The sequence below is a fragment of the Sorex araneus genome, chromosome X (genome assembly GCF_027595985.1).
Source record: "Sorex araneus isolate mSorAra2 chromosome X, mSorAra2.pri, whole genome shotgun sequence".
Taxonomy (NCBI): domain Eukaryota; kingdom Metazoa; phylum Chordata; class Mammalia; order Eulipotyphla; family Soricidae; genus Sorex; species Sorex araneus.
In genome coordinates this window covers 162,860,864-162,888,524 of record NC_073313.1, presented here as the reverse complement: position 1 = coordinate 162,888,524, position 27,661 = coordinate 162,860,864, and the positions used below count along the sequence as shown (strand labels likewise).

Sequence of the window (27,661 nt, the reverse complement as noted above, 5' to 3'; positions counted from 1 at the left end):
GCCAGGCGCTCCACCAATCAGGGCGGCGCGCGCGCCGGCCATGTTGACTCCGGGCGGAAGTGCCCTCGAGCGCTTCACGCCCCCTTGCTGCGCGCGCGGCGGGCCGTCGCCAGGTCGCGCGCCTTGCCCTCAGTCAACATGGCGACCGCCGCGGCTTCACGGGCTCGAAATCGGCGCCCTCCGTCGGGCCGCAGAGTGAGTCGGGAAATGATTTGAAATTCTCCGGGCGCGGAGACGCAGTGGCCACTTGCCAACGGCGGGCGCTCGGGAGTGGCCCGTGGCCCCGGCGGGCGGGCGGGCGGGCGGACAGGACCGGGCGGGGCCTGGGGATGAGCAGCATCCCCGGACTCCCGTGGGGCGGTCACCCGGCCGGGGCGTGGAGCCCGACGGCCCGGACTCAGCCGCGGGAGAAATGACCGGCCGCGCCGCGATGGGTCACTGCGTGCTCCGGGCCTCGCACTGGTGAGCGCCTGGGGACCGGGCCGGGCTTGGCAGCAGGGTCTGGCCCCGTCGGGGGTCTTTATCCCCCCCCCCCCCCCAGCACTGGGGGCTTTGGCGTGTTGCACGCTCCAGCTCCGGTCAGCTGGCGGGGGGTGGGGGGGTGCCTGCGAGTGTAGACGTGGGCGGCTCCTAACGGCTGTCCCGTTTGCAGCTGGACATCGGCGAAGTGGACGGGCCGGAGGGTTGCGGTCTGACGGAGGGTGATGGTGGAGCGCGGGAAGGGCCCGGTGGGGTGTTCGGCTGTTGGGGAGTTGGTGGGGGGGTTGTTTGCAGAAAACTCTCCATAGCTGCCCCAGCTCAGAGCTGGGATGGCCAGGTGTCCTGGATGGAGGGGCACCCCCACCCCCGGGGTGCTTGGGGAGAGTATGCATTGGAGGGGATCAGGCCCGGGACATTTGGGGACCAGGGGGCCAGTGATGTGTTTGCACCCCACCACTGTCTGTCTCGTCTGAGCCTGTCGCTGAGCTACTCCCAAAGCAGCCGGTGGGAAATGCAATATTTAGATGCAGGATGCACGGGCTGGCGGGGCGAGGGGGAGAGCAGAGAGAGTTCCCTTTGGATTGGGGGAGCGACGGGCTCTCTGGGAAGGAGCGTGGGTTCCTCTCCCGGCCGTGGGCTTCCCGGTCCCTCCCTTTCCCTGCAGAACATGGATCCTTCTGAAACGCCGGCATCCATGCCCAGACAGAGCGCGTCCCGGGACTGCTCGCTCTTCCCCACCTACCTGCAGAAACGCCTGGACTCGGTGCGGAAGCGGGCCTCGCTGGCCCCCAGCCCGCCCTGCAGGAGACTCCCCCAGAGCTCGCTGCTGCAGGTGACACTTGGGGGCTGGCTTCCTCTCTGCAGACCCTCCTGACAGCGGCCCCTGGAGGTGGGGGAAGGAAGGACATGGGCAGCAGTGGGCATGGCCAAATGCAGTTCCCCCCATCCCCCACCCCGTGCCCGTGGAGTTGTGACCACCACAGTGCTAAGGCTCTCACCTTCAGTTTGTACTTAGTGACTTGGCTTTGGTTTTGGTTTTGGGTCACACCCAGCAGTGCTCAGGACTCAGTCCTGCCTTTATGCTCAGGGATCACTCAGGCCTCTGCACTCAGGAATTACTCCTAGAAGGCCCAGGGGACCCTATGGGATGCCGGGGATGGATCCAGCTTGTCAGATGCCCTCCCCGCTGTATTATCACTCTGGCCCCGGGCTCAGTACTTAGTCGCTGCATCCAGGTTTTCTTTTTCTTTTTTTTTTTTTGAGGGGGGTGGGGCTTTGGTTTGGTTTTGGCTTTTTGGGTCCCACCCGGTGATGCTCAGGGGTTCCTCCTGGCTCTGCACTCAGGAATCACTCCTGGCGGTGCTCAGGGGACCCTATGGGATGCTGGGAATTGAACCTGGGTCGGCCACATGCAAGGCAAACGCCCTCCCCGCTGTGCTATCACTCTGGCCCCTCAGTCTGCATTTAGAATGTCTCCTAAGTCGTCACCTCCTTCTATTATCTTTCTTTTCCTTTTTAGGAAAATGTTGACCCTCAAAAGGTTGCGTTCCTTCTTCATAAGCAGTGGACTTTGTACAGTTTGACCCCCTTATATAAGTTCTCCTACTCCAGCCTGCAGGACTACTCTAGACTCCTGAGGGCCTTCATGGCTGCTGAAAAGCATAAAGGGCTGGCGGTGGCCATGGGGGAAGACTTGGACTTCAAAGTTCTTTTCTCTGTTCTCCTGGGAATGAAGGGCACGCCCAGAGACCCGGAAGCACTTCTCATCCAGGTATGGCATGGAAGCAACCCTGGCCTCTTAGACAATTTTTTTTTTCTTTATGGGTCACACTTGGCAATGCACAGGGGTTACTCCTGGCTCTGCACTCAGGAATCACCCCTGGCAGTGCTCAGGGGACCCTATGGGATGCTGGGAATCGAACCCAGGTCGGCCACGTGCAAGGCAAACGCCCTCCCCACTGTGCTATTGCTCCAGCTCCTGGAGAATTTTTTTTTTTAAGCCCCACCTAACTGTGCTCAGGGCTGACTCCTGGCTCTGTACTCAAGGATCACTCTTGGTAGGGCTCAGGGGACCGTATGGGGTTTATCCTGAGCATAGAACCACGTGGGTGTGGCCCAAAAATAAGACAAAAAAACAAAACAAACAGAAAAACCACCTTTAGTTTTCTCTATTCTTTCATTCTCCCCTTCCCCATGCCTTTATTGTACATAAAGTAACGGGTGTATGTGCACAAGCATTGCATTTTTCTTTTATCTTTTTTATTTTTTGCTTTTTGGGTCACAGCTGGCGATGCACAGGGGTTCCTCCTGGCTTTGCACTCAGGAATTACTCCTGGCGGTGCTCAGGGGACCATATGGGATGCTGGGAATTGAACCCAGGTTGGCTGCTCTGGCCCCCTGGGGCCACCTTACCTGCACCCCAGTGGCCCAGTGGGGTTGGTGAAATCCTCTTTCACCGGGAAGGAAATGGGGTTGAAAGCTCTGAAGGGAAATAAAAGAACGTCGTGGGGGCTGGAACGATAGCACAGCGGGTAGGGCGTTTGCCTTGCACGCAGCTCACCCAGGTTTGATTCCCAGCATCCCATAGGGTCCCCTGAGCACTGCTAGGAGTAATTCCTGAGTGCAGAGCCAGGAGTCACCCCTGTGCATCGCCAGGTGTGACCCAAAAAAACAAAACAAAAGAGCGTTGGAAAAGCGTTTCGGGGGCCCATGGAGTGGTTCTCGGCAGTACCCAGCCCAGTGCTCCTAAGAGGGGACCCCATGAGCCAGGCCTGCACTTGGCCCCCGACCCCTCCCCATCCCCCGATCAGTAACCCCATGGAGGTGAGCTCACGAGCCCCTCTTTTTTTTTTTTTTGCTTTTTGGGTCACACCTGGCAATGCTCAGGGCTGACTCCTGGCTCTGCACTCAGGAATTACTCCTGGCAGTGCTCGGGGGACCCTATGGGATGCTGGGGATCGAACCTGGGTCAGCCGTGTGCAAGGCAAACGCCCTCCCCGCTGTGCTATCACTCCAGCCCTCACGAGCCCCTCTTCCCGCCGGCTCCTAGGTCCTCTCCAACTCGAAGCCGCCAGCTGAGAGCAAAGAAGACAAAGTGTTGTGGAGCGGTTGGTTCTGCTGCGTGTTCGGGGACAGCCTCCTGGAGACCGTGCCCGGCGACTTCACCTGCCTGCCCCTTTTCCTGGCCAACGGCGCCGCCGCCAACACGGCCCTCGTCACCGCCTGGTTCCAGGAAACGTTCGACTGTCTCTTCCGGCCCTTGGCGATCAGCGCCTTCAACCTCTCCTGGCTGGCCGCCCTGTGGACCGCGTGCAAGGTGGACCGCTACGTGGCGTCCACGGAGTTTCTCTGGTCGGTGCCCTGCAGCCCGCACAGCCTGGACATCAGCTATGCCATCCACCCCGAGGACGCCAAGGCCCTGTGGGACAGTGTCCACAGGACGCCCGGGGAGGTGACACAGGAGGAAGTGGATCAGTTCATGGGCTGCCTGGAGTCCCACTTCCACAGACATTTCAAAATTCACTTGTCGGCCACAAGGCTGGTGCGCGTGTCCACCTCGGTAGCTTCTGCCCACACAGATGGGAAGATAAAGGTTAGTTCCGGCTCATCTGGTCGTTTCTCCGTCCTGCTGCTCCCGTTTGTCAGGCAGACGCTGAGCGGATCTACCCCATCAGAGAAACATCTTTAGTCCTGCTGCTGCAGAGAGTAGGGAAAAAAATTTTTTTCTTTCTTTTTTGGGTCTCCCAGTTATGCACAGGCATTACTCCTGGCTCATGCACTCAGGAATGACTCCTGGCGGTGCTCTGCTCGGGGGACCCTACGGGATGCTGAGAATCGAACCCAGTGATGCACTGGGATTATTCCTGGCTCATGCACTCAGGAATTACTCCTGGCGATGCTCAGGGGACCCTATGGGATGCTGAGAATCAAACCTCGGTCGGCCGAATGCAACGCAAATGCTGTGCTATCTCGCTCCATCCCCGAAAAATTTTTTTTTTCCTTTTTGCTGTTCTGGGAATTGAACCCAGGGCCTCACTCGTGCAAGGCAAATGCCCACACACCTGTTCTGGTGAGGATAGAGTTTATGCTTTCTAAACGATTTGCTGGAGCGTCTTCGACCTTCAATCATTGAAAAAAACCCAGTGTTCTGTGTTGCAGTCTTAGATAATAATCTGAATTATTCTGAAGTAGCTGAAACCTTCGAGTTGGTTTCTTGGTCAGTTATATTTTCTTTCTTTGTTTTCTGTTGGTTGGTTTTGTTTTTGTTTTGTTTGGCTTTTTGGGTCACAACCGGCGATGCTCAGGGCTGACTCCTGGCTCTGCACTCAGGAATCGTTCCTGGCGGTTCTTGGGGGACCCCGTGGGATGCCGGGGATTGAACCCGGGTCTGCCACGTGCAAGGCAAATGCCTTCCCCGCTGTGCTATTGCTCCAGCCCCTGTTCGTTGGGTTTTATTGGGGGCCTTACACCTAATGGTACCCAGGGCATACTCCTGGCTCTGATTCAGGGATCATTCCTGGCAGGGCTTAGGGGACCAGATGTAGTGGTGGGGATTTGAACCAGGGATCTCTGCGTATAAAGCAAGCACCTTCCCCCGCCACTCACACCCAACCAACTCTCCAACGATGGTTTAGTCCCTCTGAACTCAATGTTCTGTGAAGTCTCAAGACATTTTGTTTCCGGGGCTGGAGCGATAGCACAGCGGGGAGGGCGTTTGCCTTGCACGCGAGTGACCCAGCTTTGATTCCCAGCATCCGACATGGTCCCCTGAGCACCGCCAGGAGTGGTTTCTGAGTGCAGAGCCAGGAGGAACCCCTGTGCATCGCCAGGTGTGACCCAAAAAGCAAAAAAAAAACAAGACATTTTGTTTCCATGTGCCTAGAGGGTAATGGAGACGTTACTGGTGCCCACTCGAGCAAAGCCATAAGCAATGGGGTGACAGTGACAGTGCCCGGAGGGTATTGGCCAACCGCATTTGAAAACTATTATAACGATGTAGAATAGTAACAGGGGTCCCGAAGTTCAAGTCGTAAGTCGTGCTGTGAGGATGGCCCCCCTTTAGTGAGCACTGGGCTTTCTGGAGTCGGTCTCGTCACATCACCTGGAAAGGGGCCTGAGGACAGGTGTCGCCATCACTCAGGGTCAGAACTCTGCTCCGTCACCTGGTTCAAAAGCTTCTGCCGGAAACTGCCCCTCCAGGCTGTCCCCCCAAAAGTCAGATATTAAGGTTTCTGCACAGGTGCTTTTGGAACCATTCCTTGGACAAGGAACCTATAGAAACTCTGTTTTTTTGTTTCGTTTTGTTTTGGGGAGGCTCACACCCAGCAATGCTCAGGGGTTCATCCTGGCTCTGCACTCAGGAATCACTCCTGGCGGTGCCTGGGGGAACCTAGGGGTGCCCGGGATCAAACTTGGGTCGGCCGCGTGCAAGGCAAACGCCCTCCCCGCTGTGCTATTGCTCCGGCCCCTAGAAACAGTTTTTAAGAAAATAGAAATTCCTCCTAGAAAATGCCAGTGCTCAGTCTTGCGTTAAAGTCCCAGGATTCCAGAGTCAGCACTCTGTCCCCAGGCTGCCTGGGGTCTGTTATCAAGCCAGAGAGTAAAGCCATTGCCTTAGTCCAATGACTTCTAAGGACCCTCGACAAATTGTCCATTCTTTGATTTATTCTTCTCTAGGTTTACAACCCTGTATGTAAGTCACATCTCTTAGGACGTTTGTGGCATGACCCGGGGTCCACCAGTCGTGGACCGATATACCCCATCACAGCCACCAAGGCTTCATTCAGTCTTTCAGCTCAGGCCGGAGCAGTCTGAGTTTGCACCTGTGCCTCAGCCTGCAGGTTCCAGCCAGCTAGCAGCTCAGAGGGCTGGAGTGTGGGATTCCCATCCCGGGTCTGGGTTCCATCCCCAGCACAGCCGGGTCCCCCGGGCACCACCAGGAACATCCCACAAGCAAGAGTAGCCCCCAAGGGGCTGGAGCGATAGCACAGCGGGGAGGGCGTTTGCCTTGCATGCAGCCGACCCAGGTTCAATTCCCAGCATCCCATAGGGTCCCCCGAGCACCACCAGGAGTAACTTCTGAGTGCAGAGCTAGGAGTAACCCCTGAGCATCGCCAGGTGTGACCCAAAAAGAAAAAAAAAAAAGACTTTTTTTTGCGGCTTGCATGCAGCCGACCCAGGTTCGATTCCCAGCATCCCATAAGGTCCCTTGAGCACCGCCAGGAGTAACTTCTGAATGCAGAGCCAGGAGTAACCCCTGGTGTGACCCAAAAAAGCAAAGAAAATAAAAGAGTAGCCCCCAAGTACTGCTGAACGTGGTACATACACACACACACACACACACACACACAATAAATAAATAAATAAACCGGAATATTTATCAGATGTCCAGCTGCCTCGTTATCACAGTTTAATGTCTCCCTTCTTTTCTTCTTCCAGATTTTGTGCCAGAAATACTTCGTGGGGGTGCTGACGTACCTGACGGAACTAGCCATCTTTCAGATCGAGTGAGGCCGTGCCCAGAGCAAGCCCAGCTCGCTCTTCCCTCGCCGACGGGGCCTGTGATGCTCACTGCCCGGCCAGGCCGGCTGCAGGAGAAATGGGCGTCTGTCCCACCAGAGCCTCTGGACTTGCCCAGATGGAAGCAGGATGGCACTGCAGGGTGATAGAGGCGGCCTTGGGGGACCATGCACAGGAGACGTCGTGACTGACTTTGCTTATGATTCACGAAGAGAAAGAAAATTATGTATATTGCTCTTAACATCCTGTGCCCGCCATGTTTCCGCAGTGGTTCTTTTGTTGTATTCCTTAGGTTTTTATTCCGTAGGGGCGCACGCACTTTGGGGTTACGCCGGCGGGGTACTTGGGGACCCCTGCATACAGTTTGCTCTCAGCACACTGAGCTCTCCAGCCCTGAATTCCTGAGATTTCCATCTGCTCGATTCATATCAGGTGAATCAAAACTAAAATTCAAAATCAAATCAATAAAAAGTAAAATAAAATCAATGTTAAGATTTTTTTTAAATAAAAATAAATTTTAAAATTTAATAAAAATAGAAACTGCAGGGGGGGTGAGGGCATAGCCAGAGGGAAACTGGGGACATTGTTGGTGGGAAATGTACGCTGGCAGAAGGACAAGTATTGGAACGTTGTACGACTGAAACCCAACTATGAACAGCTTTGTAACTGTGTATCTCGTAGTGATTCCATTTTGGGGGGTTTTTGTGTTTTTTGTTTTTGTTTTTTTTTTTTTGCATTTTGGGTCATACTTGGCGATGCACAGGGGTTACTCCTGGCTCTACACTCAGGAACCACTCCTGGCGGTGCTCAGGGGACCCTATGGGATGCAGGGAATCGAACCCAGGTCGGCCGCGTGCAAGGCAAATGCCCTCCACACTGCTATCTCTCCAGCCCCGTGATTCAATTTTTTAAAGATATTTTAAAATAGAAATTTGGAGGGGGTTGCAGTCATAGCACAGCGGGGAGGGCATTTGCCTTGCACACGGCTGACCCGGGTTCCATTCCCAGCATCCCATAGGGTCCCCTGAGCACCGCCAGGAGTGATTCCTGAGTGCAGAGCCAGAAGTAACCCCCGTGCATCGCCGGGTGTGACCCCCCAAAAAAATAGAAATTAGGACAGGGGAGGGTGTTTGCCTTGCACATAGCCAAGCCGGGTTCAAGATCCCTGATATCCCTTAGGGTCCCCCAAACAGTGCCAGGAGTGATCCCTGAATGCAGAGCCAGGAGTAAGCCCTAAGTTCTGTCCAGTGGTGTGGCCCCAAACCCAAAAATATAATAACAAAAATAGATGTTCATGGGGCTGAAGTGATAGCACAGCGGGTAGGGCATTTGCCTTGCACGCGGCCGATCCGGGTTCGATTCCCAGCTTCCCATAGGGTCCCCTGAGCACCGCCAGGAGTGATTCCTGAGTGCAAAGCCAGGAATAACATCCCTGTGCATCGTCGGGTGTGACCCAAAAAAGCAAAAAAAAAAAAAAAAAGATGTTCAGTATAGCCTTATATTAAATGATTAGAGCATAATAGCTCCGTAGATGGGACCCCGACAGGAGTGCCAGCCCCCTTCCCTCCAGCCCCCAGCCCCACATGTGGTAACCAGAGGCGCTGACTCTGGGTGGGGTCCTGGGTCAATGTGGGTCTCTACCTGGTCACAGGAGCGCCAGGAAGCGCACCAGGAGAGGGGGGGGGGTGCGTGGGGGCGGGGATCTCATTTTGGAGCACCGATGCAAAAGCAGGAGTCAAAGTAATCAAGGGGGCTTGGTGGGCTCTGGCCGGGGCCCCAAAGGACAGGGGGCACCCGGGGACCTTCCCCGAGGTGGGTGTGTCTGGAGAGAGACTCAGGCTGCAGTTCGGGCTGGGAACACTCAGAAGCTCTTCTCAGCAGCTTCTCGCCTCTCCACGGGGACACGCACGGTTCCAGGTGCGGGGGCCGGCCTGGTGGGGGGCAGGGGTGGGCGATGGAGGTGGAAGGGGGTCCCCGGGTCAGCGAGAGTCGGAGAGAGTCCCCGACTCTCACACAGGAAAGGGGTTCCGCTGCCCACGGGGGTGCAGACGCCCTTCTTGTCCCCCGCGACGCCCGCGCAGGGGGCGCACACAGGGTGCGCATTGGGTCCCGGGGCCGGCTGTAACCCAGGAGCGCGGCGCCCAGTCCCATCCCTGGCGCGTTGGTGGTATAGTGGTGAGCATAGCTGCCTTCCAAGCAGTTGACCCGGGTTCGATTCCCGGCCAACGCACGCCCTCTACCTTTTGAGCTTTTGCCGGCGCCCGCCTTTTGGACCTTCGGCGCCGGCGCCTCTGCAGGACTCGGGCGCAGAGACGCGGTGGGCGCCAGGGCAGGGCACACGCTCACCCCGGATCCCGCGCGGGGAGCCTCGGCCGCCCCCTCCCCAGCCTTTGCACCTCTGCATGGTCCTGAGAAGCGCGCGGGGACCCGGGACGCACCCACCCCCCACTGCAGGGGTCCCGCCAGTGCTGGGGTCTCTCCTGTCCGTCCCGGAGGCCGCCCCGCGCGCTCGCCGGCGCAGGGGTCGGGTGGGGGGCCCGGGTCCTCGGGGGGCGCCCTGCACCCTGCACCCGGCTCGCGGGAGACCGGCTTTCAGCCCCCTACTGGGGTGCACGCGCCCTCTCAGTCGCCCGATCTACCCCTGTGTCGCCGGGATCCCCGGCCCGGGGTCCTCCTGAGTCCCCAGGCTGCAGCCGAGGCCGCGCGCCCGGAGCGCGGCGCGGGAGGCTGGGGTGGGGGGCAAGGGCTCGTTTCGGGGTACAGGGCGCGCTCCAACAGGGTGAATAGGGGAGGCGACGGGGGGCGTCGGGGGTCCGGGGGCGCAGGCTGCAGGGGCGACGCGGGGCGGGCGGGGCGGCGGGGCGCGGCGCGGCGCGCCGGGCAGGGCGCGGTGCAGCCTCAGCAGCGCGTCTGAGCGAGCTGGAGCCGGCGGCGTTGGTGGTATAGTGGTGAGCATAGCTGCCTTCCAAGCAGTTGACCCGGGTTCGATTCCCGGCCAACGCACACCGTCTGCTTTTTTTTTTTTTTTTTTTTTTTTGCTTTTTGGGTCTCACCCGGCGATGCACAGGGGTTACTCCTGGCTTTGCACTCAGGAGTTACTCCTGGCGGTGCTCAGGGGACCATATGGGATGCTGGGGATCGAACCCAGGTCGGCCGCGTGCAAGGCAAACGCCCTACCCGCTGTGCTATCGCTCCAGCCCCACACCGTCTGCTTTTGAACCCCTCAGCGGGGTACTTCCGGTGCATCCTTACTTGTTTTTGTGGGAGGGGTCCCTTGACTGTCACTCCTGGCGATGCCGGGGGGGGGGGGGGGGGGGGGGGGGACCACGTGTGAGGCTGGGGCTCTAACCAGTAAATGGCTTGTGCTTTAATCCTTGTACCAAGTTGGGGTCACTCTTTGCACTTATTAAAGTGCCCTAGTGTCCCCCTGGCGTCCTCACCCCTGGCCCCTGGCGGAAACAGTCACTTCTCTATTGTTTGGGGGGTCAGATCAGAGACATTTTTTTTCTTTTTTTTTGGGTGGGGGTCACACCCAGCGATGCTCAGGGGTTACTCCTGGCTCTGCACTCAGGAATCACTCCTGGCAGTGCTCGGGAGCCCGGGGATCGAACCCGGGTCGGCCGCGTGCAAGGCAAACGCCCTCCCCGCTGTGCTATCGCTCCAGTCCCCAGAGACTCTTTTTGCTGGTGGTCCTGCCAGTGGTGCTGGGGTACCCCCTGGGCTGGGGACTGGATTGGGCTCCCCCGGATGCATTCAGGGGGGTTTGCTGTCTGCGGCCGTAGTCTGTCTCCGTCAATGACCCGCGGTACTAATCTCAGATCCAGGAAAATGCAGCTCCAAACCGGGCTTTTCGGAGTTGCGGGGGTCTCCACCGCAGACCTTCTGGTGGGTGGGACTGCAGGGAGCCCCGAGACAGCTTCCCGTCTGGGACTCTGGGGCTTGGGCACAGGATGAAGGCCGGGCTGGAGCAATAGTAACACAGACGTTAGGACACTTGCCTTACACGCAGGCGACCAGGTTCACACGCCAGCATCTCATCTATTTCCCTGAACGCTGCCAGGAGTGAGCCCTGAGCACAGAGCTGGGAGTGATCCCTGAGCACCACCTGGTGTGGCTAAAAATAGAAACAAACAAATGGGAGATTCAGTAGAAGATAATGCAGGTGTTTTTTTTGTTTGTTTGTTTTTGTTTTTTGTTTTGTTTTGTTTTGTTTTCATGCTACCCACAAGGAAATAAGTCCCCTAGGACTAAGAGACCCTAAGGTTCAGTCTGGGAAGGGAGGAGGGGGACATCTCAGGAAGTCCTGCTCTGCTCATGGCCTGGGGAAACGCCGGCCGTCCCACCCTTCACTTGTGCATGCAGGTGGCACTGATTTGTGTTCATTAAACCATGTTCCCATGGCAGCCACTGATGGTCCATGAAGCGTTACGGCGAGGAGACAGCGGAACGGTCACTTGGCAAGTTTGTTTGTCTGTCTGAGCATTTCTGGCGGAGCCTAAAAGCCTGCCCTAATATCTGGGGTCCGACTCCCCCAGATTCTGTAGACGTAGATGCCCTCCTGTTTGCTTGCCGCTCCTGTGCGCCTGCGTCATACCAAAACCAACAAAGGAATGTTCCAGAAAGGGAGAAGCGTCAGGGCCTGAGCTCTGATGCCTGTGTTTCGTCTCTGGCAGCCTCGCAAAAGGTCTAATGCCCTCGAATCCCTCAGCCTTGCCCCTGAGCACAGGCCACGGTGAATTTTTGTTTTTTGCTTTTTTTTTTTTTCAGGTCACACGCGGTGTTGCACAGGGGATACTCCTGGCTCTGCACTCAGGAATCATTCCTGGCGGTGCTCAGGGGACCCAATGGGATGCTAGGAATCGAATCTGGGTCGGCCGCGTGCAAGGCAAACGTCCTAACCACTGTGCTATCGCTCCAGCCCCCTCTCCCCCCGTATTCATTTTTTGAACGCACAGGGTAGTGTTCTCTGTATAGATGGGGTGTCTGAGTGCAGAGCCAGGAGTAACCCCTGAGCATCACCGTTGGTCCCCAAACAAAAAGAAGCTAAACAAACAGAAGAACCTTGGTGTTACCTCCTGGAAGTGTCCAAGGGCTGGAGTAAGGAGCAGGGCGGTGCCCACGGTGCCTGGGCCGGCTGAGGGGGCCTGGGCTGAATCAGGTCACCAGTCCTGGGGATGTACAGGCAAATTTAGCTTTTATCCCAAGGGGGCTTTGGGGAGGTTAAAAATTGCCCATGGTAGGGGCTGGAGTGATAGCACAGCAGGTAGGGCATTTGCCTTGCACGCGGCCGACCCGGGTTCGAATCCCAGCACCCCATATGGTCCCCTGAGGACCGCCAGGAGTAATTCCTGAGTGCAGAGCCAGGAGTAACCCCCGTGCATTGCTGGGTGTGACCCAAAAAGCAAAAACAAAAACAAAACAAAATTGCCCATGGTAGTCCCTGGCAGAAGATTCAGGGACGAAGGTTGGAAGGGGGCCAGGGTGGGAAAATGACTGAGAAACTGAGTCCAGTTCCTTGTGTTGTGCGCCCTCACTCATACGCAAAGGTGGGGTTCACTTCTCTAAAATGGAGAGAGAGGGGCTGGAGCGATAGCACAGCGGGGAGGGCGTTTGCCTTGCACGCGGCCGACCCGGGTTCGATTCCCAGCATCCCATAGGGTCCCCTGAGCACCGCCAGGGGTGATTCCTGAGTGCAGAGCCAGGAGGAACCCCTGTGCATCGCCGGGTATGACCCATAAAGCAATAAATAAGTAAATAAGTAAGTAAATAAATAAATAAAATGAAGAGAGAACACGGGGTTATTGCATGGGGCTACCCCCAGTTTGATCCCTGAGCACTTCTCGGCAGAGCCAGGAATGGCCTTTGAGCACTGCATACTGTGGTTCCCTAAACCAACTCCCCCACACACAATAAAATGTGTTGCGTTTCAGAACTGCATGGCCCTGGAGGATGCGGGCCTGTGTGTCTCCCTGTGGGTTTACTCAGAACTGTGGCCCTGGAACCCGGGACCTGGCGCCTGAGGTAGGAAACTTGACTCCTTCGCTTCCTGACACTGTTGCCGCTCCGTCGGGGTTCTCGCTGAAACAGTTGCTCCGTTACTGGCTCTTCTACCTGTTTGCAGATGAGGTCACTGGCCGCCTAGAGCTTCCGGCTTTCTCTCTTCTGTGGGTCTCTCTGCCTCTTTTTCCCTAATGCCCACCACTCCGCTTCCTGTCCACTGTTTCCCTCTGCTGCCGCTGCCACCTGGGCACCCCTCCTTCCATCCCCATCACAGCGGCCTGAGTTTGGTCCATCCTGTGTCCCCGCCCCTTGGTTCTTCCTGCTCTCTGATTGGCTGGCGTGTCCGACGACGCTTCGATTTGGGTCTGAGGAAGTCACTGATGGTTTGAATTCCCCATACCCCTGGTCCTGCTGCCCTCATGGGGCTGGACACCTGTTCTCTTGTGCATCCACCTGCTGGTGGCCAGCGGGGGGGTTATTCCTGTTTGGATCAGCAGGTGATTGAGCTGAAAGTTGTTGTATAAACACCGAAGGCTTCACCACCGAATCCTCCCCCCCACCCCCCCCACCCCCGTGCATTGTTTTGGGAAACTGGGTTCTAGAGTGGGGGGAGGGGGGAGGGAGAGGGTGGGTGGTGGGCGGGGAGTCGGCATTGCAAAATGCAGCTGTTCTGACAGGGGTGAGGTGTGGGCTGTGCCTTAGCTTGGGCTGATGAGCTTGAACAGGGGTGAGTGCTACTTCTCTGGGCCCTCTCTGATGGCTCTCTACCCGCTTTGAATGATGGCTTGTCTATATATATATATTTTTTTTAATTATTATAACACTGTAAGATAACACTGTCGTCCCATTGTTCATCGATTTGCTCAAGCGGGCACCAGTAACGTCTCCATGGTGAGACTTGTTACTGTTTTTTGCATAACGGATATGCCACAGACAGCTTGCCAGGCTCTGCCATGCGATTTGATTATTTATTATTATTATTATTATTATTATTATTTTATTTATTGAATAACAATGAGAAGTTACAAAGCTTTCAGGTTAAAGTCTCAGTCATAAAATGATCAAACACCCATCCCTTCACCAGTGCACATTTTCCACCACCAAGAACCCCAGTATACCCCCATCCCACCCCTCCCCCTGCCTGTGTGGCAGATGATTTCCACTTTACTCTCACTTTACTTTGATCACATTCAATATTTCAACCAAAGACCCACCATTATTATTTGGAATTTCCCCCCAACAATCAGACCTGCCCAAAAGGCATCATTAGATAATTTGTTTTCTGTTGCTGATTATGGAGAGCATAATGTCATGTGGCCACGATAGATTTTGGAATTCTTATATTTTAGTAATTGTCTGGAGGGATTTCGATCCATGGCATCCCATAGGGTCCCCTGAGCACCACCAGGAGTGATTCCTAAGTGCAGAGCCAGGAGTAAGTCCTGAGCATTGCCGGGTGTGACCTGAAAAGAAAAAGAAAAAAAAAAAAGCAACAGGGTCCCTAGGGGGAAGGACAAGCTGAACTGGCCTGAGGACTTAGTCTGGGATTTACGGTAAAAGTCTTGCTTGCCCTCAGAGCCCAGAGAACTAAGTTCTGGAATCTTTGTCTCTTACTGTGTATCCAAATAACTGCACGTATTAATAAGAAGTAAGCTAAATTGTTCAGTATGTGCAACGAAAGAGAAAGAGAAAAGCATATAAATGTCCCTGGGAGACAGAACATCTCCTTGAGTGAATCCCCCCATGAGAACTGCCTCCACCAAAACGGTTTCCCTCTGTCAGTGATCAGTCACTCCTACCTGCAGTCCTATACCTCAAAGCCCCTCAGATGTGCCCTAGTATGCTAGCACGGGCCATTTTATTTTTTATTTTATTTTTATTTGATTTTTGGGTCACACCTGGCGATGCTCAGAGGTTACTCCTGGCTCAGGAATCACTCCTGGTGGTGCTCAGGAGACCCTATGGGATGCTGGGAATCGAACCTGGGTCGGCTGTGTGCAAGGCAAACACCCTACCCACTGTGCTATCGCTCCAGCCCCTAGCACGGGCCATTTTAACCCTCATTCTGTGGCCCCCCCCATCTCTTTGCTCCTCTGCTAGGATAGCCAGGGAGGCAGCACCCCAACACTCTGAACTCACACCATGTGGACAAACGCTCCCATGCCTGGGGGTCCCACATTCTCTCTCCTGCTGGGAGTTGCTTCCTCTGGAGATGTAGTCCCCTGACGCCCCACTAAGGGGAAGGGGTCTCAGTCTCATGTCAGCCCCCTGGGACAGGGTTGTGGACAGGGCAGGGGTTTGTCTCGGGGGTGCGGGTGGGGGGAGTCTCTGTGTCCTGGGGTGACTTACTGCTACACAGTCACCAGGACCTTTGTTCCCTGCTTGGACTGCAGCGTCCAGTGCGCCCTCCTGCCCCCTGCTCCTTGGACCCCGGCGGAAGTTAAAGCCGTGAACCTATGATCCTTGACACGAATGGTGTGAGGCGAATAGTCTGTGTGCCGAGAAATCAAATAGAAATGTTCTCTCATGCCACGTGCAAAAAATTAACTCAAATTATACAGAGGGCCGAAATGCAATCGGTGATTTATAAATTCTAGAAATGGGGGAAACAGGACAGAAAGATTCCTGACTTTGGGATCCCAAAAAAAAAAAATTTTTTTTTTTTTTTAAGGTCTGACAAAAATACAAAGTACAGTTTAGGACAGGGAAGAACTGGCCGGGATGGGTCAGGCGAAGGAGGGAAACAGACCCCAATTTCTCCCTTCAAAGGTGCAGGATCCGGGTCTCACTAACTGGGCAGCAGCTGGAGAGGGTTGTGGGGCGCGGCGGGGTTACGCTTGCAGACCGCGGAGAAGGCTGGAAAAGCAAAAGCTCAAAAGCAGAGGATGTGCGTTAGCCGGGAATCGAACCCGGGTCAACTGCTTGGAAGGCAGCTATGCTCACCACTATACCACCAACGCCGCCGGCTCCAGCTCGCTCAGACGCGCTGCTGAGGCTGCACCGCGCCCTGCCCGGCGCGCCGCGCCGCGCCCCGCCGCCCCGCCCGCCCCGCGTCGCCCCTGCAGCCTGCGCCCCCGGACCCCCGACGCCCCCCGTCGCCTCCCCTATTCACCCTGTTGGAGCGCGCCCTGTACCCCGAAACGAGCCCTTGCCCCCCACCCCAGCCTCCCGCGCCGCGCTCCGGGCGCGCGGCCTCGGCTGCAGCCTGGGGACTCAGGAGGACCCCGGGCCGGGGATCCCGGCGACACAGGGGTAGATCGGGCGACTGAGAGGGCGCGTGCACCCCAGTAGGGGGCTGAAAGCCGGTCTCCCGCGAGCCGGGTGCAGGGTGCAGGGCGCCCCCCGAGGACCCGGGCCCCCCACCCGACCCCTGCGCCGGCGAGCGCGCGGGGCGGCCTCCGGGACGGACAGGAGAGACCCCAGCACTGGCGGGACCCCTGCAGTGGGGGGTGGGTGCGTCCCGGGTCCCCGCGCGCTTCTCAGGACCATGCAGAGGTGCAAAGGCAGGGGAGGGGGCGGCCGAGGCTCCCCGCGCGGGATCCGGGGTGAGCGTGTGCCCTGCCCTAGCGCCCACCGCGTCTCTGCGCCCGAGTCCTGCAGAGGCGCCGGCGCCGAAGGTCCAAAAGGCGGGCGCCGGCAAAAGCTCAAAAGGTAGAGGGCGTGCGTTGGCCGGGAATCGAACCCGGGTCAACTGCTTGGAAGGCAGCTATGCTCACCACTATACCACCAACGCGCCAGGGATGGCACTGAGCGCCGCGCTCCTGGGCTGCCAGCCTGGCTCTGCCGGCCCAGGGTCCCCCAGTCCCCATGCCCCACTCAGGTTCCCCCAAACTCCGCCACTTAATCCCTACTGCCTGTGGCACCATTGCTTGATTTCTAGAGCACCCCCACTACGTTCTTTATTTTTTTTTATTTTTTTTTTATTTTTGGCTTTTGGGCCACACCGGGCAATGCTCAAGGGTTCCTCCTGGCTCATGCACTCAGGAATTACTCCTGGCGTTGCTCAGGGGACCCTATGGGATGATGGGAATCGAACCCGGGTCGCTGCGTGCAAGGCAGATGCGGTCCCCGCTGTGCTATTGCTCCAGCTCCCCCACCCCCCACTACGTTCTAGCTGGGCGGGACTGGGGTCCTGGTGGGCACATAAGGGCCCCTCTATAACGAGTCACCAGACCCTCGTGGGTAGCTGCTGACAGCCACTGCTTGGGGTCATGTATTACATTCAGAGTCTGGGGCCAGAGAAGGCTTCTCCGGGTCCGGAACCACTGCCCTGAGGTGTGGCAGAATCATGAGCTTGAGGTGCCCCTTCAGAGTCACTGAGTCAGAACTGAGCCTGCAGGCAATGCAGCTGCAGCCTGACCCCCACAGCATGCTGGCCCGGGAGAAGATTTGCATCTTTCTGCTTCGTCCTTGAACTGGCAAATGTCCCCTTTGAAGTCACCTCGAAGTCCTCTAGGAAGGCGCCTTTTTTTTTTTTTTTTTTTTTTGCTTTTTGGGTCACACCCGGCGGTGCACAGGAATTACTCCTGGTGGTGCCCAGGGGACCATATGGGATGCTGGGAATCGAACCTGGGTCGGCCGCGTGCAAGGCAAATGCCCTCCCCGCTGTGCTATTGCTCCAGCCCCAAAAGGAAGGCGCCATTTTTGGGGGCGGGGATCACACCCAGTGATGCACAGGGGTTACTCCTGGCTCTGCACTCAGGAATCACTCCTGTGGTGCTCAGGGGACCCTATGGGATGCTGGGAATCAAATCCGGGTCAGCCGAGTGCAAGGCAAATACCCTACCTGCTGTTCTATCGCTCCAGCCCCAAGGAAAGCACCTTTGGAAGAGCAAGAGAGGACACTCCAGTGATTTGCCAAAGGTCAGGTAGAATCACAGGTTCAAGGTTCTGAGCAAGGTCAGGTTTCTCCCCCAAAGTTGTCCTTTGTTGGGCCGGAGTGATAGGACAGCGGGGAGAGTGTTTGACTTACACGCAGCCGACCTGAGTTGAATCCCCCGCATCCCATAGGGTCCCCCAAGCAACGCCAGGAGTGGTTCTTGAGTGCAGAGCCAGGAGTAACAGGAAGGAAGGAAGAAAGGAAGGAAGGAAGGAAGGAAGGAAGGAAGGAAGGAAGGAAGGAAGGAAGGAAGGAAGGAAGGAAGGAAGGAAGGAAGGAAGGAGGAGAGAAGAGAGAAGGAAGAAGAAGGAAGGAAGGAAGGAAGGAAGGAAGGAAGGAAGGAAGGAAGGAAGGAAGGAAGGAAGGAAGGAAGGAAGGAAGGAAGGAGAGAAGAGAGAAGGAAGGACAGAAGGAAGAAAGGAGAGAAGGAAGGAGAAGGAAGGAAGGAAGGAGAAAGAAAGAAAGAAAAGAAAGGAAAAGAAAGAAAAGCTTTCCTTTATTCCAACTTCTGAGCGTTCCCCTTTCTTGCCCTAACTCACCTGTGTTAGGTGAGTTACTAAACCACCCAGGGCGGGTTTAATAACTGTCTGCCATCCTCCTCCTGGGGAAACCTCCCAGGAATTTTCCTTCTCCCTTCATCCTCTTCAAGGAACCCGTTGGTGGAGCCCTTGGCTGGTGAGGGGCTGAGTCCCAGCGGCCCTGCCTTCTATCCGGTCTTTAGGATAAGCAAGACTTAGGTCTGAGACAAACAACCCGTACACACCTGGCTAGGTAGTATGTGCTCACGAGGGGGCTAGAATGCAGCATGTGTGAGACCATGCTCAAAGCTCAAAACCTAGAACCAGACCAAAAAAATTGTTTATTTGTCAGGGTGTGTGGGGGGTCCCCTGGGGATAGCTCAAAGAGCTGGGACCCAAACTTTGCATGTGGGAAACTGGGAGACACAGATTCAATCCCTGGCATCGGGCACCTGAACACCGCCCCCCCAGGAGTGGACACTGGGTCAGTAACTCTCAGTGCTCCCACCTCCAAACAAACTGAAATAGAGGCCCAGTGAGGAGAGTGTTCACCTTGCATGCAGTGGACCCAGGTTCGATCCCTGGCATCCCATAGGGTCCCTCAAGCACCGACAGGAGTAATTAATTATTGTGTGCAGAGCCAGGAGTCAGCCCTGAGCATCACCAGGTATAGCCCCCAAACAAAACCAAACTTTCAGAATTTGAGTGATAGGACAGCGGGGAGGGTGCTGATCTTGTGTGTGGCCAACCAGGTTCAATCTTGGGGTCCCATATGAGTCGCTGAGCCCTTCCAGGGGTGATCCCTGTGCTCAGAGCCAGGAGGAATTCCTAAGCATCACCAGGTGTGGCCCCAAACAAAGAAAAAACAAAACAAGGCCAAAGAGAGAATGGCAAGTTGCTGCACAGAGTTTTATATGTCAGGGAACCCACGCAGAGCGTTCTAATATCCAGAAAATGGAGGATGAAAGGGATGAAAAGAGAGCCTTCCTTCCTTCCTTCCTTCCTTCCTTCCTTCCTTCCTTCCTTCCTTCCTTCCTTCCTTCCTTCCTTCCTTCCTTCCTTCCTTCCTTCCTTCCTGTGAGACAGAACTTGTCACTCAAATGCAAAATACTGAGCGAAATACTTGGCGACTTGGAGGAGAGAGGAGGAGGGGGTGGGTCGGGAAGTGGTGAGTTGGGGGAAGGAGGAGGAAAGATGAAGTCAGCTGTTCCCCGCTGGCACCTTGGTTGGGTCTGGAGGGTGTCATGGTAGTGGGGGGGGGGGGTGACAGTCACCAGATGGTCTCGCTCATCTGAGCTCCACAGAGAAGCAAAGTAAGGAGATGGAGAGTGCAAACAATGACTAGTGTTTGCCCTGGATTCCAGAGCCCAGATCATGGAGTAAGTGGGGTGGGGGGATGGTGAGTGGGTGAGTAGCTGAACCGGAAGCTCATTGACAAAGGCCAGTGAGGGCCACTTCGGCAGGCGTGAGGTAAAGCAACAGTGTACATCAGGGCTGGAAACATTAATGCTATTATAAACATGTGCCCTAAACTACAGCAATGCTTGCTAAAGATCATTGTTCTTACATTTTAATAATTTTAATATTTTACTAACATTTAATAAAAATAAAATTTAATAATTTTTATTAAAATTTAAATTTTTAAAATAATTTTAACATTTTAATAATTGTATAGGGGCACAAAAAAAGAAAAAGAAAAAATAATTTTATAGGGGCTGGATGATAGCACAGTAAGTAGGGCATTTGCCTTGTACGCAGCCGACCCGGGTTCCATTCCCAGCACCCCATAGGGTCCCCCGAACACCACCAGGAGTAATTCCTGAGTGCATGAGTGAGGAGTAGCCCCTGTGGGGGAAGTGGCCCGAGACCACCGAACACAGGTGGCGAGAGAGCACTGTGACTTCGTATTCATTTTTTTTTTCCTTTTGGGCCACATCCAGTGATGCTCAGGTCTGACTCCTGGCTCTGCACTCAGGAATCACTCCTGGCAGTGCTCAGGGGACCCTATGGGATGCTGGGAATCGAACCCAGGTCAGCCGCGTGCAAGGCAACCCACCCACTGTGCTATTGCTCCAGCCTTATATTCATTTTTTTGAATACACATCCAGCATCCCATAGGGTTCCCTGAGCACCGTCACGAGTGATCCCTGAGCACAGAGCCATGAGTAAGTCCTGAGCCCCACTGGGTATGGCCTTGAAGCAAAAAGAAAAACTTATTTTTCTGTTTTGGGGCCACATCCACTGGTGCTCAGGACTTACTCCTGACTCTGTGCTCAGGGATCATTCCTGGTAGGCTCAGGGGACCATAGGCATTGCCAGAGATTGAACCCGGGTCAGCTGAGTGCCAGCAGGCAAGTCCCTGGCCTGCTGAACCATCTTTCCAGCCCCAATGTAAAAATAATGATTAATATTAAATAGCAACTTTGGGGGAGGAGAGCAATAGCACAGCAGGGCGGGCATTTGCCTTGCATGCGGCCGACCCGGGTTCGATTCCCAGCATCCCATATGGTCCCCTGAGCACCGCCAGGAGTAATTCCTGAGTGCAGGGCCAGGAGTAACCCCTGAGCATCGCTGGGTGGGACCCAAAAAGCAAAAAATAAAAAATCATCATCATCATCATCATCATCATCATCATCATCATCATCATCATCATCATCATCCCGTTGATCATCAAATTTCTCAGCAGTCTCAGTAACATCTCCATTCGTCCTAGCCCTGAGATTTTAGAAGCCTCTCTTTACTCGTCCTTCCCAATGGTGCCACGTTGGAGGCTCTTTCAGGGTCAGGGGAATGAGGCCCATCATTGTTACTGGTTTTGGCATATGGATACGCCATGGGGAGTTTGTGAGACTCTCCCATGGGGGCAGAAACTCTTGATAGCTTACCAGGTTCTCCCAGAGGGAGAACTAGGTTATAAGATGTCGTGCAGCCACAAAGTGGCCACGTGCTTCTGGGAGCTTGGTTTTATAGTCTGTGGATGTTGGCCGTTGTGGGATTACACGGCGCCGGGGGCAGTCCCTGGGTGTAACCGCCTAACTACTGGAAAATGGGAAATCTGGGCGGAATGAGGCCCAATCCCGATCTGAGCAGGCTTGGAGGTCTCAGCCCCGGGTCCCACACACCTGTGTTCCTCTGCCAGTTCCTTCGTGCGTGAGGCTCGTCCAAATGTGTGGAGAGGGGCCTTGAGCATGGCTGTGGCTGGGTTCCGGAGGTCTTTGGCCTTGAGAGCTCTGCTCGGGGCAGGGAGGGAAACTAAAGCCCACCCCCTCCAAGGGGCCCCGGGGAAGACAGCCAGGCACAGGGGCAAGAGACTTTATAAAAAATAAAATAAATAAAAAACAATTTTGCTCCATATGTGGACCCTCGGCACGGCCTTCCCTAGTGACGAGCCACTCCTCAGGTGACCTTCCTGCAAACTTAGCTCCCCTGGGCCTCGGACCCAGGGTGGGGGTGGGGCTGAAGCCCGGGGAAGTCTGCAAACCTGGACTCAGCCCAGCTTTGCAAACAGCCGCTGCTAATGACTGACCAGAACTTGTTGGCAAATATATACCGAGTCCCTGATGTTTAACTTCACTGTGGCATTAGCCCAGTAGTTAAAGATCAACGGGTTCTCCACAGTCCTGGGCGGTGGGAGAACAGACTGTCTCCTCCGCTCACACCTCCTCTCCAATGATAAAGCCCAGGGAAGGAATGAAAAAAAAATTAATTTCTGGACTGGAACCCAGGCCAGGCGTTTGGCTTGCACGCAGCCGACATGAGTTGGATCCCGGAGTTCCATAGGGTCCACGACCCTTACCAGGAGTGAACCCTGAGTGCAGAGGCAGGAGTGTGGCCCCAAATAAGAACAAAAACAGGGGCTGGAGCGATAGCACAGCGGGGAGGGTGTTTGCCTTGCATGCGGCCAACCCGGGTTCCATCCCCAGCATCCCATATGACCCCCTGAGCACCACCAGGGGTAATTCCTGAGTGCAGAGCCAGGAGTCAGCCCTGAGCATCACCGGGTGTGACCCAAAAAGCAAAATAAGAACAAAAACAAAAATTAAGTTCTGAACAAGAAATACTTTGGTTGGGGCTGGAACAATAGCACAGCGGGTAGGGCGTTTGCCTTGCATGCGGCCGACCCGGGTTCGATTCCCAGCATCCCATATGGTCCCCTGAGCACCGCCAGGGGTGATTCCTGAGTTCAGAGCCAGGAGTAACCCCTGTGCATCGCCAGGTGTGACCCAAAAAGCAAAAAAAAAAAATATTTTAGTTGATCCTTCAAACTATGAACATGTAGCAGATGATATCAATCTTTCTGTTGCAACGACGACACCTTCAGGTTGTCATAATTATATTATGAATATATATGTGCAATTCCCATGAGCATTGGGAGAATTGTTATAAGTGAAGTTTCTAATAACTATTTCTGGTGTGAAATACCCTAGTTCCTGGACTGGAGGGATAGAACAGCAGGTAGGGCATTTGCCTTGCACGCAGCTGACCCAGGTTCAATTCCTCCATCCCTCTCGGAGAGCCCGGCAAGCTATCGAGAGTATCCCGCCCGCATGGCAGAGCCTGGCAAGCTACCCGTGGCGTGTTCGATATGCCAAAAACAGTAACAAGAAGTCTCACAATGGAGACATTACTGGTGCTTGCTTGAGCAAATTCATGAACAACGGGATGACAGTGACAGTGACAGTGGTATTAAATAGGCATCTTGTTTACTATATAAATGCAATAAATGTTTAATTTTAGTATTTACATACCAAGGTTGGAGCAATAGTATAGTGGAGAGGGCGTTTGCCTTGCAGGCGGCTGACCAGGGTTCAATCCCCAGCATCCCCGATGGTCCCCCGAGCACCACCAGGAGTGATTCCTGAGTGCAGAGCCAGGAGTAACCCCTGAGCGTTGGTGGGTGTGAGCCAAGGAGCTATTTTCTTTTTCATGCCAGATTTATTTGTATTACAAGGCTTAACATATTTTGTGGGAAAGTTTGATCTGTAAAAGGGGAAAATCCGTTTGCAAAAGAGTGAATTTGGAGGGGCTGGAGCAATAGCACAGCGGGTAGGGCGTTTGCCTTGCACGCGGCCGACCCGGGTTCGAATCCCAGCATCCCATATGGTCCCCTGAGCACCGCCAGGGGTAATTCCTGAGTGCATGAGCCAGGAATGACCCCTGTGCATTGCCGGGTGTGACCCAAAAAGCAAAAAAAAAAAAAAAAAAAGAGTGAATTTGGAGTGCAAAAAAGGTGAATTTGATCTGCCAGAAGGGTAACTTTCTCAGCTAAGGAGTGAATTTGATTAGCACAAAGGCAATGTGTATTGGAGTGCAGAAAGGGGAATGTGAAAGGGTCAACTTGGAGTGCAAAGAGGTGAATTTGGTTTGTCAAATGTTGAATTTGATTGGCAGAAGTTGATTCTGATCTGCAAAGGAGTGAATTTATATATGCTCTGTTTTGTTTGGGGGGTAGGGGGGCACACCCAATGGTGCTCAGAGCTTACTTCCTGGCTCTTTGCTAAGGGATCACTCCTGGCAGGGGCCTTGCCTTGGGGGCCCATATGGGTGTAGGGGATCAAAGTAGGGTGAGCATCGCGCAGGGCAAGTGCCTTTACTTCTCTCTGTATTCTCCAGTTCCTACAGTTATTATTATTATTTTTTGTGGGGCAGGGCCAGCACACCCTGCGGTGCTCAGGTCTTATTCTTGGCCTGCGCTCAGGAATCACTCCTGACGGTGGTCGGGGGACCTATGGGATGCAGGGGATCGAACCGGAGATGGCCACGTGCAAGGCCAACTGTACGATCGCGGTGCAAACGCTGTACTATTGCTCGGGCCCCTAGAATTATTTATATATTATTTACATAAAATATATCATTTTACAGCCTCCATTTACATGTATGCATATAGAAAACATACACTTATATTTTACATTTTAATCCAGACCTACACATATGTATTATTTTTCTTAACCAAAACCAAGCCCCTCCCCTCCCCTCCCCTCCCCGGGAACGGTTCCAGGCGCCCCCGCTCCCCGCGCCCCCGTCTCTGGCCTTCTGGCCAAGCGTCTCCCGCGCCCTTGGGAGCGGGGGTCCCCGCTGGGGTCTCCGGGGCCGCGGCTGCCCACGCCCCGGGAGGAAGGAGGCGGCGTCCCGGCGGGCAGGGAGGAGGCGGGGGGAGCCTGACATCAGCCGCGCTCCGCCCCGGCCTCCCAACACCCTCCGCTGCCGACCCTCCCTCCGCCACCACGTGTCCCCGCCGCTCCCGGGGGGCAGCGCGCCGCTGACAGCGGGGTCCGGGCCTGGGCGCGCCCCGCGCCCCCCGGGTGGTGAGTCCGGGGCGGGCGCGCGGGGGGCGCGCGGGGCGCGCGGCTCCTTTGTTGCGGCCCGCGGGGGGCGGCGCGGGCAGGTGCGCGGGGCCCGGGGCGTGGGGGGCCCGGGGGGCGCGCGGGGGCGCGGGCCGGGGGTCGCAGGCCGGGGCCGGGGAGGCGGGACAAGATGGTGGAGAGCCGGAGCGCCACGGGGCGGGGACGCGGGGACGCGGGGACGCTCCGGGCCGGGCCCTGGGCACCTTGGGGGAGGCGCCGCCCCGGCCCCTCCTGGGGGTGGGGACCAAGTTAAGGCCCCCCCAGCCGCGGGCACCCGCCCCGCCCCGTCCCCCGGGCCCCCGCGGCGGAGCTTGCGTAGCCGGCTTTGAACTCGGGGAGGCGGAGAGGGGGACCTCGGGGGACCCCCCGGGCTGCATCCCGGCCTCACACCTTGGGAACTCGCGCGCGCCCTTTGTGCTGGCCGCCAGCCCCGCAGGAGGGACAGTCGCTGCCCACAGGCCGCCCAGCGCTTCCCTGGGAGTCAGGGGCGTCTCCCCACCTCTCCCCCCTACCCGGGCGGGGACAGCCCCCCTGTTCAGCAGCCTTGATGGAGAGTTTGGGGAACGCAGGCGATGGCTTCCGGGCCAGGTGTCCCCGGGAGCAGGTGGCCTGGTCTCTGGTGGCCAGTGGGGCGGCCCCAGCACGGACCACCCTGGGCCGGTCCGGGCCTCCGTTGCTGGTCCCCGGCCTCCTGGCCGTTCTGTTGGTGCGTGCGTGCGCATTGGAGTTCTGGAGCCTGCAAGTGCGTGGGGGCAGCTGGGCACAGGGTCCCTTAGAGACCCTTCATGTCCCTTCATGTCCCACGTTCTCCCTTTCCTCTCTTCCAGCCCCTCAGTGTAGGTTCAGCAGTGGATTACTTTTTTTGTTTGTTTGTTTTGGGGTCCCACCCGGCGATGCACAGGGGTCACTCCTGGCTCATGCACTCAGGAATTACTCCTGGCAGTGCTCGGGGGACCCTATGGGATGCTGGGAATCGAACCCGGGTCAGCTGCGGGCAAGGCAAACGCCCTATGCGCTGTGCTATCGCTCTAGCCCCAGCAGGGGATTACTTTTATTTCAGTTTTGGGCACCACACCGGGGGCGTCAGGGGTCCTGCCTGCTCGGTGCCAGGGATGGAAAAGTGTGCAAGGCCAGCGCCTTCCCCGCTGTCCGGCCTGTCCCCTCCCGGGTAGGCTCGCGGCGAGGCCACTGGTCAGCCAGGTGCCTCACTCTCCCGCCTGCGTCTCGCTCTCAGAGATGGAGCCGGCAGCCCACCCCTTCCAGCTGGCGCTGAAGGAAGAGGAAGAATCCACAGTTGAGAATCTGGAACTGCAGGACGCCCCCGCAGACACGCAGAAAGTCCGCATCTGCTCCCAGGGCGGCTGGGTGAGTGGAGGGGCAGAGCCTGGGACCCCCAAAGCCCACCCGCCACCCCGGCCAGGCTCCTGGGGAGCCCCGATGTCCGGCAGAGGAAGTCAAAATAGCCCGCCCCTGTTCCCATGTGTTTGCATTCCTGAAAAAAAGCGTCCTGTGGCTTTAAAAGTCACGGAGGAGGGAGAAGCTGTTTCCAGAACAGACTCAGGGCCGGGCTGGCCAGCACTGTCCCCCTGACTCAGCCAGGCCCTCCCTGGGCCCTGCCAGGGTCACTGGTTTGTGTGCAGGACAAGGGTGAAGGCGCCGTCCAGGTGGGGGACCAGGTGGTGAGGGTTAGAGAGACGAGAGCTCGGATTCAAGATTCTGGTCATGGGGGGGCTAGTTTATTTATTATTATTATTATTATTATTATTATTATTATTATTTCTTTTTGGGTCACACCTGGCGATGCACAGGGGTTACTCCTGGCTCTGCACTCAGGAATTACTCCTGGCGGTGCTCAGGGGACCCTATGGGATGCTGGGATTCGAACCCGGGTCGGCCACGTGCAAGGCAAACGCCCTACCCGCTGTGCTATTGCTTCAGCCCTATTATTATTATATTATTGTTATTTATTATTATTATTATCATTATTATTATTGTTATTATTATTGAAGGGGCCACACCCGGCGGTGCTCAGGGCTGACTCCTGGCTCTGCACTCAGGGCTCACTCCTGGCGGTGCTCGGGAGACCCTAGGGGATGAGGCCGGGGATCGAGCCCGGGTTGGCCGCGTGCAAGGCCAACCCCCCGCCCGCCGTGCTGTGCTGTGGCTCGGGCCCCTGTGGTCACCGCTCGGAGGCCGGAGCAGCTGGGGAGGTGCAGGGGTGAGGCCAGGAGGCGTCTCGCTCGGCTGACTTAGCCGGATTCTTGCAGGAGGCAGCGGGGGTGATCAGACATCAGGGTGGGGGCTTGTCTCAGTGCTCACGGGGCAGGCTGGGGACCCGGCCGTGGGGGGCGGTGCAGAGGAGGTGAGGGGAGTCGCTGGGCCCCTGAGAGGCCTTTGTTAGCCGAGGGTGAGGGTGGCCTGGTAAATAAACCGGGGCGTGGCCCTCCCGGAGGGCGGCTCCAGGTCAGGGCTTCTGCTTCCGGGATCCCGGGGGCCCTCTGGGGGGCCAGCAGCAGGGACTGTGGAAACTCCTGGCCGTGGAGTGCGACAGGGTTGGGGTCAGCTCAGAAACGTCCAAGTGCAGGGGAATGGAGCGATAGCACAGTGGGGAGCGCGTTGGCCTTGCACGCGGCTGACCCAGGTTGGATCCCCGGCATCCCATAGGGTCCCCCAAGCACTGCCAGGAGTAATTCCTGAGTGCAGAGCCAGGAGGAACCCCTGTGCATCGCCGGGTGTGACCCAAAAAGAAAAAAAAAAAAGAAACGTCCAAGTGCAGGGGCCGGAGCGACAGCACAGCGGGGAGGGCATCTGCCTTGCAGGCGGCCTACCCAGGTTCGATCCCCAGCATCCCATAGGGTCCCCCGAGAGCCCCACCAGAAGGGGTCTCTGAGCACAGAGTCACGAGTCCGCCCTGAGCACTG

The 27,661-nt window shown here is 56.3% G+C and overlaps 2 protein-coding genes and 4 non-coding genes across 8 annotated transcripts in view; 4 read left to right on the top strand and 2 right to left on the bottom strand.

Annotated features, from left to right (window-relative positions):
- The first annotated feature begins 123 nt into the window (after positions 1-123).
- On the top strand, positions 124-7,475 carry CENPL (centromere protein L). 2 transcript variants are annotated; one of them, XM_055120187.1, is made up of 5 exons: positions 124-195; positions 1,145-1,312; positions 2,000-2,251; positions 3,530-4,072; positions 6,919-7,475. In XM_055120187.1, the coding sequence occupies exons 1-5, from the start codon at positions 139-141 to the stop codon at positions 6,988-6,990; spliced, it is 1,092 nt and encodes a 363-aa protein (XP_054976162.1). In that variant the 5' UTR covers positions 124-138; the 3' UTR covers positions 6,991-7,475. The 2 variants fall into 2 exon arrangements, with proteins under 2 accessions (XP_054976162.1, XP_054976163.1); XM_055120188.1 differs by lacking the exon at positions 124-195 and adding an exon at positions 205-462.
- A 1,682-nt stretch (positions 7,476-9,157) lies between these two features.
- TRNAG-UCC (transfer RNA glycine (anticodon UCC)) lies at positions 9,158-9,229 on the top strand. Its single transcript has one exon. It is a non-coding gene; the product is annotated as a tRNA-Gly (tRNA).
- Positions 9,230-9,930: 701 nt separating this feature from the next.
- TRNAG-UCC (transfer RNA glycine (anticodon UCC)) lies at positions 9,931-10,002 on the top strand. Its single transcript has one exon. It is a non-coding gene; the product is annotated as a tRNA-Gly (tRNA).
- A 5,885-nt stretch (positions 10,003-15,887) lies between these two features.
- On the bottom strand, positions 15,888-15,959 carry TRNAG-UCC (transfer RNA glycine (anticodon UCC)). The gene has a single exon. It is a non-coding gene; the product is annotated as a tRNA-Gly (tRNA).
- Positions 15,960-16,660: 701 nt separating this feature from the next.
- TRNAG-UCC (transfer RNA glycine (anticodon UCC)) lies at positions 16,661-16,732 on the bottom strand. The gene has a single exon. It is a non-coding gene; the product is annotated as a tRNA-Gly (tRNA).
- A 7,841-nt stretch (positions 16,733-24,573) lies between these two features.
- Positions 24,574-27,661, top strand: part of POGK (pogo transposable element derived with KRAB domain) — a 10,068-nt gene continuing 6,980 nt past the window's right edge. The window contains exons 1-2 of one of the 2 annotated variants that reach the window (XM_055120176.1): positions 24,574-24,701; positions 25,975-26,105. In XM_055120176.1, coding sequence (XP_054976151.1) covers positions 25,977-26,105 — 129 coding nt within the window. In that variant the 5' untranslated portion in view covers positions 24,574-24,701; positions 25,975-25,976. Of the gene's footprint in view, positions 24,782-25,974; positions 26,106-27,661 lie in introns of both variants that reach the window. The other variant, XM_055120177.1, reaches the window with a different exon arrangement.

Bases quoted from the DNA above. Each gene is read 5' to 3' on its own strand.
- CENPL (XM_055120187.1), top strand. From the start codon at position 139: ATGGCGACCGCCGCGGCTTCACGGGCTCGAAATCGGCGCCCTCCGTCG. The intron at 196-1,144 runs GTGAGTCGGGAA...CTTTCCCTGCAG, and splicing joins GCCCTCCGTCGGGCCGCAGA to AACATGGATCCTTCTGAAAC. The intron at 2,252-3,529 runs GTATGGCATGGA...GCCGGCTCCTAG, and splicing joins CGGAAGCACTTCTCATCCAG to GTCCTCTCCAACTCGAAGCC.